The sequence below is a fragment of the Lithobates pipiens genome, unplaced genomic scaffold (assembly GCF_037356315.1).
Source record: "Lithobates pipiens isolate NorthernLeopardFrog02 unplaced genomic scaffold, aLitPip1_a1.2 Scaffold_23, whole genome shotgun sequence".
Taxonomy (NCBI): Eukaryota; Metazoa; Chordata; class Amphibia; order Anura; family Ranidae; genus Lithobates; species Lithobates pipiens.
The window spans coordinates 194,853,631-194,866,916 of record NW_027507785.1 but is presented as its reverse complement, the minus strand read 5'-3'; the positions used below and the strand labels follow the sequence as shown (position 1 = coordinate 194,866,916).

General features: G+C 48.7%; 1 protein-coding gene across 2 annotated transcripts in view; it reads right to left on the bottom strand.

Moving 5' to 3' along the window:
* The window catches only part of KIF14 (kinesin family member 14), a 121,671-nt gene that overhangs the window by 9,627 nt on the left and 98,758 nt on the right, over nucleotides 1-13,286 (bottom strand). For both annotated transcript variants that reach the window (XM_077452726.1, XM_077452727.1), the window contains exons 26-27: nucleotides 12,876-13,034; nucleotides 11,459-11,581 (exon numbers count right to left, since the gene is read on the bottom strand). In XM_077452726.1, the coding sequence (XP_077308852.1) occupies nucleotides 11,459-11,581; nucleotides 12,876-13,034 (282 nt within the window). The remainder of the gene's footprint in view (nucleotides 1-11,458; nucleotides 11,582-12,875; nucleotides 13,035-13,286) is intronic.

Here is a 13,286-nt window from a genome sequence, read left to right as displayed (position 1 = left end):
CCCCGTATCGTAGCCCTAAATACTAACAGTTGCTCCGTCATGCAGCCATTCCTATTCATAGAGGTGTTAGTGTCTGGCATTTCTTAAATCACATACCATTTTACATTCAGGATTATAGTCATAGTTGAAATCTGGAAAGGTTTTGTTTCTGGAGGTTTGTGTGTGCTTAAGGATAACATTGAGCTAAATAGTTGCATGCTGGCCACTAGATGGCTATGACCATCACTACTGTACATTACATGTACACAGGATGCAAGATGCAAGATTTATGTTACAAACTGACTGCGGAGAGATGATGAGCTTTTAAAGAGACAAACTAATGTACTTTAAGTTGTTATTGGGTACACTGCATTAATAGGATTTTTGTACTCACCGTAAAATCTTTCTCTGAAGTTCATTATGCAGACACAGCACCTTTAATCTTGACCTTAGGGTTATATCGTCACCTTCAGGAGAGGACTAGGCAGAACATGTAAAAACAGCACAGTACCAGGGGGCGGTCCTACTGGCTATAACCTCTTACTCTGCTTCCAGCAGCTCAGTTCTTCAAAAAGCAGTTCAAACATAAATGAGGTGGGTGCTGTGTCCGTCAATGAACTTCAGAGAAAAGGATTTTACGGTGAGTACAAGAATCCTATTTTCTCTTTCGTTCATTGACGGACACAGCACCTTTAATCTTGACCTTAGGGATGTCCCCAAGCAGTGCCAAAAAACGAGGGGTGGGAACAGCAAGAAAAACTCCACCTATAACAAGAAGAACTCCTCAACAGAGGAGTTGCAACCTTAAATGGCCGCCTGCAAATCCTTGAAGATGAAGCATGCATCCGACTATGCGCTCACGGAAACCTTGTAAAATTTAGTGAAAGTGTGAACAAACGACCAGGTCCTTACACACCTCTGAAACAGACGCTTGATGTCGGAAAGCCCAAGAGGCACCAATTGCCCTGGTAGAATGTGCCATGACACGGAAGGGGGGGGCGCCCGCTCCCTTATGGCAGAAGCCTGAACCACGATCTGTCTGATCCACCGAGAAATGGTGGCCGACTAGAGAACCACCAGGCCCTTCATTGGACCAGCCACAGATACAGAGTCCGACCTCCGGAAAGGAGCTGTAGCAGACAGATACACCCACAGAGCCCAGACCGCGTCCAAAGAATGCAAAGCAACATCTTGGGGATGCAACGGTCAAGGACATTAGGACGGAAGCACAATGTCCTCATTTAGATGAAAAGCCAAAACAACCTTTGGAAGAAACGAAGGCTGCGGACGCAGCACCACCTTATCCTTGTGGAGGATCAAGCAGGGAGACTTGCATGACAAGACCGCCAACTCAGAAACCCTCCTGGCAGATGTAATAGCCACTAGAAAGACTACTTTCTGAGAGAGTGTCAATAAGGGAATCTCCCTAATGTTTTCTAACGGTGGTTTCTGAAGCCCCGAGAGCACCAGATTCAAATCCCACAGAGGCAACGGTGGACGAACCAGAGGGGCCACATGTCGAACCCCCTGAACAAAACGTACTCCCCAATGAATGATTCGCCAAAGGTTGCTGAAAACAGACAGCCAAAGCTGATATCTGCCCCTTAATGGTGCTTAATGCAAGTTTCTGATCCACTCCTCGCTGCAAGATCCTGGAAACTGAATATGTAGGTGGACGCCACCCCATCTCCTCATATATGGAGATGTAGGCCTTCCACGTGCAATGATGAATCTTCCTAGAAGAGAACTTCCATGCCCTCAGCATAGTGGAGATTACCAAATCCGACAATCCTCGGTCCCTTAGCACCTGGCTTTCAATAGCCATGCCGTTAAAACCAGCAATGGTAAAGCAGGATGAAGTATTGGACCTTACGACAGAAGGTCCTCCCGCATCGGCAGCCGCCAAGGAACATCCGCCACCATTCTATGTCAGCGTACCAAGGACGTCGAGGTCAATCTGTGGCAACCAGAATCATCAGAATTCCCTCGGCCTCCACTCTGAGGAGAACGGGGGGGGGGGGGACTGGAAAAGAGCACGGGGGGGGAACTGGAAAAACCGGAGTTAGACTTACCGGTAACTCTTTTTCTAGGAGTCTTCCAGGACAGCCTTTGAGATATAGGGCTCCTCCCTCCGGGACAGGAAACACGTCAAGCCAATTAAATAAAAGGTGTGGTCCTCCAGGCCCTCCTCAGTTTTACTCCAAGAACCGCCGGGAGGCTCTGAAAGACATAACACACTAACAATCACGTTAATACACATCCTCACCACTTAGTCCAATTTAAACAACTTTGGGTGGGAAGCCAGGCTGTCCTGGAAGACTCCTAGAAAAAGAGTTACCGGTAAGTCTAACTCCGGTTTTCTCATATCGTCTTCCAGGACAGCCTTTGAGATGATAAGCAAGGAGCTCACCTTGCCAGGGCGGGACCACTGCCTGGAGGACCTTACGTCCAAAAGTCTGTTCTTTATCAGACCATAAATCCAGACGGTAATGTCTTGCAAACGTTGAGTAGCTGGACCACGTTGCTGCTTTGCAGATCTCCTCCGGAGAGGCTCCAGCCCTCTCTGCCCACGATGTGGAAACCGCCCTTGTAGAGTGTGCCTTAACTAAGGGTGCCTGCTTCCCCTCTAACTCATAGGCTTTAACTATCGCCATCCGTATCCACCTGGCGATAGACGCTTTGGACGCCTTGCAGCCCTTGCGGGCGCCCGAAAAATTAACAAAAAGTGAGTCTGACTTCCTGAAGACCCTAGTGGCTTCTAGAAAAATTAATAGACTTCTCCTGACGTCTAACAAACTTAAAGATCTCGTCTCGTCCTCGTCTGAGGTTGAGAAAAAAGTTGGCAAAATAATATCCCGTGTCCTATGAAGAGTGGACACCACTTTAGGAAGAAAACTAGGGTCAGTCTTAAGTACTACCCTGTCCTCTAAGATTAACAAAAATGGCTCTCTGACCGAGAGTGCCTGCCGATCACTGACCCTTCTAGCTGACGTGATCGCTATCAAAAAACACAGTCTTTAGTACCATCCACTTAAGTGATGCTCCCTCTAATGGTTCAAATGGGTCTTGGGTCAAAGCCCTAAGAACCAAGGCCAAATCCCAGGTAGGACAGGTCTTCATTCTGACAGGCCTGGATCTAGACAGAGCCTTGAAGAAGTTCCTGACAAATGGATTCTGCTGAAGGGAGGACTGAAGGAAACACTTAAGGCCGCCACCTGTACCTTTAGAGTGCTGATAGATAGGCCCAGCTCTACCCCTGCTTGTAGAAAGTCCAGGACTGCCGGGACCCTGGGGCTTGCATTTCCCTGTTGTCGCAACCAGGAATTAAACCTCTTTCCTACCTTGGCGTAAATTGCCCTAGCAACTGGTTTACGGCATTCTAACAAGGTCATAATCACTCTTTCTGAGAAACCCTGTGACCTTAAGATTTGTTCCTCAGATACCAGGCCGCAAGCTTGAGCCTCTCTATCTGAGGACACCGGATCGGCCCCTGGGAAAGTAAATCCTCCCTGACTGGTAGAAACAGCGGAGGATGGACGGCCAATCTCTTTATGCTGGCAAACCAGGGTCTCCTTGGCCAAAAAGGAGCTACTAAAATGAGGTCCGTAGTCTCCGAACGGAACTTCTGCAGGACCTCCGCCACCATCCTTACGGGAGGAAAGGCATAACACAGGCCGAACAGCCCTGGATTGGCAAGGGCGTCTATCCCCCTGGCCCGATCCTGTGGGTGAACCGAAAAAAAGTGCGTCACCTTCCTGTTGCCTTCTGTTGCAAATAGGTCTATTTCTGGCCTTCCCCAGCATGACACAATCTCCTCGAACACTTCCTTGTTGAGGGACCACTCGTCCTGACCTATCTTCTGGCGACTGAGAAAGTCGGCCAGTAAATTCTGAGTTCCCTTTAGGTGAATGGCTGATATTGCGGACAAGTTCTTCTCTGCCCAGCAGAAGATTCTGTCCGCAATTACCTGGAGTGCAGGGCTTTTGGTTCCCCCTTGCTTGTTCAGGTAGGCTACTGCTGCCACATTATCTGAGCGAACTTGCAGATCCCTGCCATTTAACTGGGACTGGAAGGTTTCTATAGCCTTCCAAACTGCCAGAAGTTCCTTCTGGTTTGAGGAACGACCTGTCTCTAGGTTCGACCAGGAACCCTGGGCTAAGCTTCCCTCTAGGTGGGCACCCCAACCCAGCGTACTGGCATCGGTCGTGACCACCACCGTAGCTTGTGGGGACCAGGGGAGACCCCTGTCTAGGTTGACCTGGGCCCGCCACCACCAAAGAGACCTCCTGACTGCCGAGGATAGGGGCATAACCTGATCCAGGCTCTCCTGCCTGCCATCCCAATAACGGAGCATGAGTCTCTGTAAAGGACGCTGATGATGCCTTGCCCAGACCACCGCTGGAAAGCATGATGTCATCAACCCCAGGACTCTCATAACCTCCCTGATCTGGGCTTCCCGACCAGATTGAAGCTGGGCTACCGCCTGCTCTAGCTTGCAGATCTTCTCCTCCGGAAGGAATACCCTCATTTCCACCGAAGAAATCCTGTATCCTAAATACAGGACCTCCTGTGAGGGGGTCAGCTGGGATTTTTCCTGGTTTATCAGCCACCCCAGTGAGCGCAGAAAAACCAAGACCTCCTGTATGTCCCTCTGCAGCTGTTGGGCCGACTGGGCTATGAACAGTAGATCGTCCAGATATGGGATCACTGTTATAGCCTTGAGCCTTAATGGGGCCAGTGCCTCTGCCAGAACCTTTGTAAAGATTCTTGGTGAGGCTGAAAGCCCGAAGGGGAGAGCTCGAGACTGGAGGTGTAACACACCCGTGTTCACCCTCACCGCCAACCTGAGAAATCTCTGAGATTCCATATGAATCAGGATATGCCAATATGCATCCCTGAGATCCACTGTGGCCATGTGACAGCCCTGAAACAGGAACTTGGTTACCGAGAAGATTGACCCCATCCGGAACCGCTTGTATTTTATGAATCTGTTTAGGGGGCGGAGATTCAGTATTAACCTGAACTTTCCCGAAGGTTACTTTACCACAAATACGTGGGAGTAAACCCCCAAGCCTCGCTCCTCCTGAGGCACCTACGCCATTCCTTCTTGGTCCACCAGATCCCCCAGAAGAAGAGCCAAAGCCTCTGCTTTCTCTTGGTCCCTTGGTAACCTTGTTACTTGAAAATTTGGGAGGGGAACTGAACCAAACTCCAACCTGTAGCCGTTCCTTATTATATCTCGAATGAACGGACTTTCGGTTGAAGCTTCCCAGTGTGGGAGGAACTTTCCCAGTCTTCCTCCCACCGGGACGCAGGAGTCACTGTGTTTTAAGGGAGGGTTGAGGAGGACTGAATAAGATTCCTCCTTTGCCTCTTCCCTTGCCAATGCTTTTTGGGGCGAACCTCCCGTTCCTGTAGGTTCTGCTGCCTGGGGCTTCGAAAAAGGCGCTTCCCTTCAGGTCTCTTTTTCCTTTCTGGGAAAGCTTTCTTCCTATCCCGCGTGCGCTCTAACGCCTCTTGCAGGCCGGGCCCGAACAAATGGTCCCCTGAAAAGGGTAATCCACATAACCTTCATTTCGAAGCTGTGTCTCCTGACCAGGTTTTAAGCCAAACGGCCCTTCTGGCAACGTTCACTAGTGCTGCAGATCTAGCAGCCAGTTTGACTGATTCTGCAGAGGCATCAGCTAAAAAGCCCACAGCCTTGAACAGTAGCGGAAAGGACTTCAACAGCTGCCGCCTAGAAGTACCCGCAGAAATATGCGATTGTAACTGTGTAAGCCAACACTCCAAGTTTTGGCCACACAGGTAGCTGCTAGGGCCGGTTTAAGCCCGCTGGAAGAGGCATCCTCAGGCTCTCTTAAGCAGCACATCTCCCCTCTTATCCGTAGGATCCCTGAGTGAACCCATATCATCAAAGGCCAAATCTGTCTTCTTAGAGACCTTAGCCAAGGGAGCATCTAATTTGGGAACCTTGTTCCAGGGATGCACCGCATCCGACTCAAAAGGGAACCTCCTTTTAAGGCTACTTGAAAAAAATGGCCTTTTTTCCGGTTGTTCCAGCAGAATCGCCTCCACTAGCGACCTATGGATGGGGAATACCCTGTCTTTCATTACAATCGACCCTTGATACATCATGTCGTGTTTTGAAAGCTGGACCTGTTCTTCCTGATCACCAAAGTGTCATATATAGCCTTGAGGAGGTCACCCACCTCATCCAAAGACAGCTTGTATCTGGCAGATCTAATGGCCTCTTCCTCCCCCTCAGATTCAGAAGTAGACTCTGTCCTAGAGGAGGCTAATGACCTGGGTAACCTCTCCCTATCCACCTGACTTGGTTCGGATAAGGAAGGCAAACTCACAGCCCTGGGTAAAGAGACAGAGGGACCCTGCACCCTATCCATCATGCTTTTAAATGACTGGAAGGTGGATGCAATTTCATCCTTTACGGATGTTAAAACATTGTGACAGGCTGCCACCGAGTCCTCTTTCACCAGGCTACTGACACAATCCGGGCAAGCGGCTTCCCCCAACCGGTGCCTAACTTAGCCCACACACGGCACATTTCCTTCTGGGCAAAGGTATCTGGGCTCTGTCCTGTTTAACCTACCAACAAAGAAAAACAGGGTCCCAATAAAATACCACCCCTGACCACACCACTGTGCTTCTAGGGTCCGCCTAGGAAGTGCCCCCCTTCACCAGCAGGTTCTCCACCCCGGGAAGGTACTATAGGTCAGAGTGACCCCCCACCCCCCAGTGTAAGTCCTGGTCTGCCCTCACCAAGCTTACCTGAGAGGTACTGGAGCCTGTTGAACCGGAGTCCACCTGCACAACTGCACTCTCCATGGTTCCTGTGTCTCACTCAGTCTCTCTGAGCCTTCACACCGCTCCAGGCAACCCTGTAGTCACACCGCCGCGCCCAAAGGACTGGAACAGGTCCTGCGGCGCCCCCTGATGACGCGAATCCGGCGGAAGTGCGTCTCTCCCACTTCCGTACGCCAGAACGTAAAGTCTCCGCCCCGACGCCGTGCGTTCCTTACGAACGCACCGCTCACAGTACCCGGACGCCGGTCGGTGGAACGAACGTCTCCCGCCGCCATCCGACCGACAGGTACTAGCGGTTAGCGCTCCGAGGGGGAGATTGCCGCGCATCGGGGTCCCGTTCTCTCCGAACGTTTTAAATGGCAGCGGGGACTGAAAGCTACCCTCTCCTCCCTTCGTACGGACCGAGGGGTGCTAAGGGTCAGGTCCATCAAGGTGCTCTCCCCAGGCAAAACCCCTGAGAAGGAGCTCCCCTTACCAGTTCCAAACGTGCTCCTTCCCGTCCGGCAGGAAACACAAAAACAGAGGAGGGCCTGGAGGACCACACCTTTTATTTAATTGGCTTGACGTGTTTCCTGTCCCGGAGGGAGGAGCCCTATATCTCAAAGGCTGTCCTGGAAGACGATATGAGAAAGAGCACGGGGGGGGGAACTGGAAAAGAGCACGGGGGGGGGGGGGGGAACTGGAAAAGAGCACGGGGGGGAACTGGAAAAGAGCACGGGGGGGAACTGGAAAAGAGCACGGGGGGAACTGGAAAAGAGCACGGGGGGGGAACTGGGAAAGAGCACGGGGGGGGGAACTGGAAAAGAGCACGGGGGGGGGAACTGGAAAAGAGCACGGGGGGGGGAACTGGAAAAGAGCACGGGGGGGGGGGGAACTGGAAAAGAGCACGGGGGGGGGGGACTGGAAAAGAGCACGGGGGGGGGGGACTGGAAAAGAGCACGGGGGGGGGGGGACTGGAAAAGAGCACGGGGGGGGGGGGACTGGAAAAGAGCACGGGGGGGGGACTGGAAAAGAGCACGGGGGGGGGGACTGGAAAAGAGCACGGGGGGGGGGACTGGAAAAGAGCACGGGGGGGGGGGACTGGAAAAGAGCACGGGGGGGGGGACTGGAAAAGAGCACGGGGGGGGGGACTGGAAAAGAGCACGGGGGGGGACTGGAAAAGAGCACGGGGGGGGGACTGGAAAAGAGCACGGGGGGGGACTGGAAAAGAGCACGGGGGGGGGACTGGAAAAGAGCACGGGGGGGGGGACTGGAAAAGAGCACGGGGGGGGGGACTGGAAAAGAGCACGGGGGGGGGGACTGGAAAAGAGCACGGGGGGGGGACTGGAAAAGAGCACGGGGGGGGGACTGGAAAAGAGCACGGGGGGGGACTGGAAAAGAGCACGGGGGGGGACTGGAAAAGAGCACGGGGGGCCAGAGAACAGTAGGGGGGCAGAGAAGTTGCTGGGCAAAATCACAGAAGGGCCAGGAGAGACCTGAGGAGCCCATGGGCAGCAGAAAAAAGCTGTAGAGGAGGGACGGCATACAGAGAAACCAATGCCCTCCATGTTCTTCCTGCAGCTGCTGAATGCCCATTTTTTCTGCTCTCCCTCCTGCAGGCATTCAGTGGCTGCAGGAAAAACATGGAAGGCATTGGTTCCTCTGTATGCCGCCTCTCCTCTCAGGCTGGATCACAATGGTGACCACTGCAGTTATGTTCCTGCAGTGAAGTAAAGAAAAAAAAGTTCTGGCGGAATGAAGGAGCAATGAGGAATAAATGGAATTGTGTCAGGATTCTGAGGCGGAGACAGTTGCAGACTAGAGCATACAGAGGGTTAAGAAGACTGAGATGAAAAGATTGTGGGACATGCTGAGGATGAAGGGGGGGAGGGGGGCTGTGAGTGTAGTGAGAGCTGGGCAAGCAATGAGAGAGAAGAAAAGTGCTGGTGTGAGGAGTTATCAGTGTGCAGTGATGCTGGGAAGATTACTATACTTTATTTACCTTCTACAAAGTACATTCCAGTCATACAGAGGCACTGGGCAGTGGAACTCAGACAGGAGAGGATCACATGGCATGCACAGGGACAGAAGACAGGAGCAGGGATGGGGTCAGATGTCAGAATCCTCCCACATGCAGGGACTTCTATCACACAGTGTTGAGTGATGAGAGGAGGGGAGCAAGCTCCACAGCCTGTGCCTCCGATCAATCTGTATACTGGCCACACCTAACCCTTTCATGACTAAGCCTATTTTTGGAATTTGGTGTTTACAAGTTAAAATCCATATTTTTTGCTAGAAAATTACTTGGAACCCCCAAACATTATATATATTTTTTTAGCAGAGGCTCTAGAGAATAAAACGGCGATTGTTGCAATATTTTATGTCACATGGTATTTGCGCAGTGGTGTTTTAAACGCAACTTTTTGGGAAAAGGGACACTTTCATGAATAAAAACAAAACAAAACAGTAAAATTAGCCCAATTTTTTTGCGTAATGTGAAAGATAATGTTACGCCGAGTAAATAGATACCAAACATGTCACACTTTATAATTGCGTGCACTTGTAGATTGACGACAAAGTACGGTACCTAAAAATCTCAATAGGCGACGCTTTAAAATTTTTTTACGGTTACCAGGTTAGCGTTACAGAGGAGGTCTACTGCTAGAATTATTGCTCTCGCTCTGACGATCGCGGCGATACCTCACATGTGTGATTTGAACACCGTTTACATACGCGGGCGCGACTTCCGTATGCGTTTTCTTTGCTTCGCGAGCTCGCGGGGACGGCGGGTGCTTTGAAATTTTTTTTTTAATTTTATTTATTTTATTTATTTTAAAACGACTAAATTGTTTTAAAAAAAAAAATAAAAATTTGATCACTTTTATTGCTGTCACAAGGAATGTAAACATCCCTTGTGACAGTAATAGGTGGTGACAGGTACTCTTTATGGAGGGATCGGGGGTCTAAAAGACCCCCTACCCCTCCTTTACACTTCAATGTATTCAGATCGCCGAAAACGGCGATTCTGAATACCGGATATTTTTTTAAAACCGGCGCCATTGGCAGCCGAGTAAACGGGAAGTGACGTCATGACGTCGCTTCCGTGTTTACGATGAGGAGACTGGAACGAAGCCGATTACGGCTTCGTTCCAGTTCCTCCGCAGCAGCCGGAGGCGTCGGACAGGGAATCGGTGCTCCCGATCGAGCGGGAGCACCGGTAACAGCGGCGAGAGGCGGCAGGAGGGGGGGACGTCCCCTCCCGCTCCTCCGGCATAACAGCCGAGCGGCTTTTAGCCGCATCGGTTGTTATGGCTGGAAAGCCAATCGCCCGCTGTAAAAAACGGTACCGGGATGATGCCTGCAGGTGCGGGCATCATCCCGGTATACCCCCCGGAAGCCGAGTACGCAGATCTGCGTACGCTCGGCGGGAAGGGGTTAACATACTGTGCAGGAGAAACTCAGAGTGAGATGTCAGGAGGTGGAGCTGGGAGGGAAAGCTTCTCTGCACAGTTTCCCCCACATAGCATGGCAGCACTCCAAAACGATACCCCTGTAATGGGCGGCACCAGGGGGCGGGGCCCCACCCCCATTTTTGGCACAATTATTGGCAAGAATTTTCTTTCAGCAAATTGCCGAAAAGGCAGTTTTTGGCCGAAATTTCGGTGCATCCCTAGTATTTTATCACCTCTGTTTTTTTGTGCTATATAAACAAAGACCAAAAAAAAGAGAAAAGAATATATATCTATATCTCTTTTAAATTTAGCTATAATAAATATCCCCATTTTAGCCAAAAAATATTGCAATAAGCGTATATTGATTGCTTTGCGCAAAAGTAATAGCGTCTACAAAATAGGGGCCAGATTTATGGCATTTTTATCATTTTTTATGTATTACAAGTAATGCCAGTGATGAGCGATTTTTAGCAGGACTGCGACATTGTGGCGGACAGCTTGGACACTTTTTTTTTTACAGCAATCAGTGCTAAAAATAGGCACTAATATTATACTAATATACTACTGTATAAATGTCACTGGCAGGGAAGGTGTTAACACTAGGGGGCAATCAAGGGGTTAAGTGTTCCCCTAAGGAGGAGTTTCTAACTGTGGGTGGAGTGTAGTGACTGGAGGAGGAGACAGATCGCTGGTCCTCATCACTAGGAACAGCAGATCAGTCTTTCCTCCTGACAGAATGGGGGATCTGTCTGTTTACATTGACAGATCCTGTTTTGTCTCTTAGGAGCGGACATCGTGGCCGCCATCCACGGGCATCGGCTCCAGCGCCAAGCTGCGGGCTTGCGCCCCCTAGTGGTCTTAAAGAAGCTACCATACAATGACAGCGATTCACCCAGGAGAGCCAACCTGCTGCAGTACAACTGCGGAGGCTGGTCCTTAAGCGGTTAATTATATATATTTTTAGTTTCAAGGTTCTAACTAATTTTCTAGTGAAAAATAAATACGGATTTTTTTTCCATGTAAACAATAGTACCAGAAAAGGCCCAGACTAGAGATGGTTAAACGGTGTGGGGTCCATAGGCTGGTCCCTACTATGATTATTTAGTAATCTGGCACTGAAAACAAAGTTTCTATATTCATTAAGTTGCAGTGTCTAAAATGTTCCCAAAACGTTCATTAGTGTTCTTTTGTATTTTTTTTTCATCCCAGAAATGAATGCGATTTACCTCATCATGAACAGGGCACCTCCGGATTTCAGTTTGAATTAAATCAGCGGTAGTTACTCCATTTTCAATTAGGTTTTTTAATCCAACACAAAACCCAAGGTTAAGTGTATCAATGAAGGATTTCTAGAAGAAAACAACGTGTTACAGATGCATATAATATAAAAAGGAAGCTACAAATAACTGCCAAGCACATTATTTAAAGGCTATATATCACTTTTTTTTTTTTTTTTTTTTAACAAAAGGCCTATGCAGTCACAGGGCTCCAGTAGGCATTTGCGTACCTGTAGGCATTTGTGCCCCCTTAGAAGCCTAGCTGAAAAACTCCCAGTTAACAATACCCACATTCTGCCTTGCTGCTAGTTGGTTTTCACTCCTGCAAAGCGGGAAGTGAGCGTTGAAAAAAGTTTTCACATGCTAACAAGGCAGAACATAAGGAAAAATGAGTTTTTCAGGCTTTCAGGGGAGGCCCATACGATTTACAGGTATGGCAATAAAAGTAATAAACATTCTACAAAGATGCACAGTATTTTAAAGTGGTTCTAGAGGCAGAACATTTTTTTACCTTCATACATTCCCTGCATGATGGTAAAAAATGTACCAGTGGTAGTTAACAAGCGACCCCCGCCCCCCCATACTTATCCCAAGTTCTGTACCCATCTGCAGCGGCACTGGTTTCCCTTTCTCTCCTCACAAAACACGGGAGGCATTGGCTCCCTTCTGCTGTTACAAATCCTGTGAGGAGGGAGCAGAGGGCAGGACCGAGCCACACTTTGCATGTCAATGGACACGAGAGCAAGCGGCTTGCTAAGGGGGGTACTCGACAGGGAGATGGAGCCAGGAGTGCCAGTGGGGGAAACGAGAACAGGAGGATAAGGGCCGCTCTGTGCAAAACCATTTGAGAGAGTAGACAAGTATTTCAAACTTGTTATTTTAGTAACAAAAACATTATATACAAATCAAGCATTTACAATTACTTTAATAATTCTGGAGTTTTGAAGTAACAGCGCAGTGTAAAATACTTTTAGCTTATGAGTAGAATTTCCAGGGTTTGTAATATCAGAGAAGATTGAAACTTTTTTTGGGTGAAGTAACATACAAAACAAACCCATTTCTTGTTAAATTACATTTTTGCAAATTATTTTTGGAAATAAATAAAAAATATAGCAAAAAAATAAAATAAAATAAAAATTTCTAATTTATTGTTTTTCCATTGCAGAATTTTTTTCCAATCCTTAGCTTGTATAAAGTGTACCTATGGGCATGCAGTTTATAGATTGTACTGAGGTGCTCGATATACAACCAACTTGTTCAATAAAAACCTGAAAGAGGTTCTAACCTTTCTCCACCCTATCCAAAAGGGTTGGCTGGAGTTGCATACATTAAAATTGTTGCAGCAGATATTTCACATGATTTCTACCTGTAGCATAGGTGTGTCTGTACTTTCCTCTTTTGGTAGATGTAACGGAGTAACAGTTAGTGCAGCTAGGTATCCAATGTCTTGCAGGATTTGTTCCACTGTATGATCAGCTTTAGCCTTTGCTTCTTTAACCATTGCAGATATATCAGAGGAGCAACCCTAAGGAGAATTGAAAGTAGACAAACGGTAAAAGAAAATTTATGTCAACCCAAAAGTAAAAAAGTTACATACATCAATTGTGCAGTAATTTTTAAATAAAATTACCCATACTTTTATTTTCATGCACGTGAACTGAAAAAACCTGGCATTCATGACAGTTTCCTAATGTCCTCTGCAGCTTCCTCCTCATGTTGGTCAACGCTAACCACGGGTTACGAAACTGTGGTAGCATTGAGACCTATGCACAGCCTG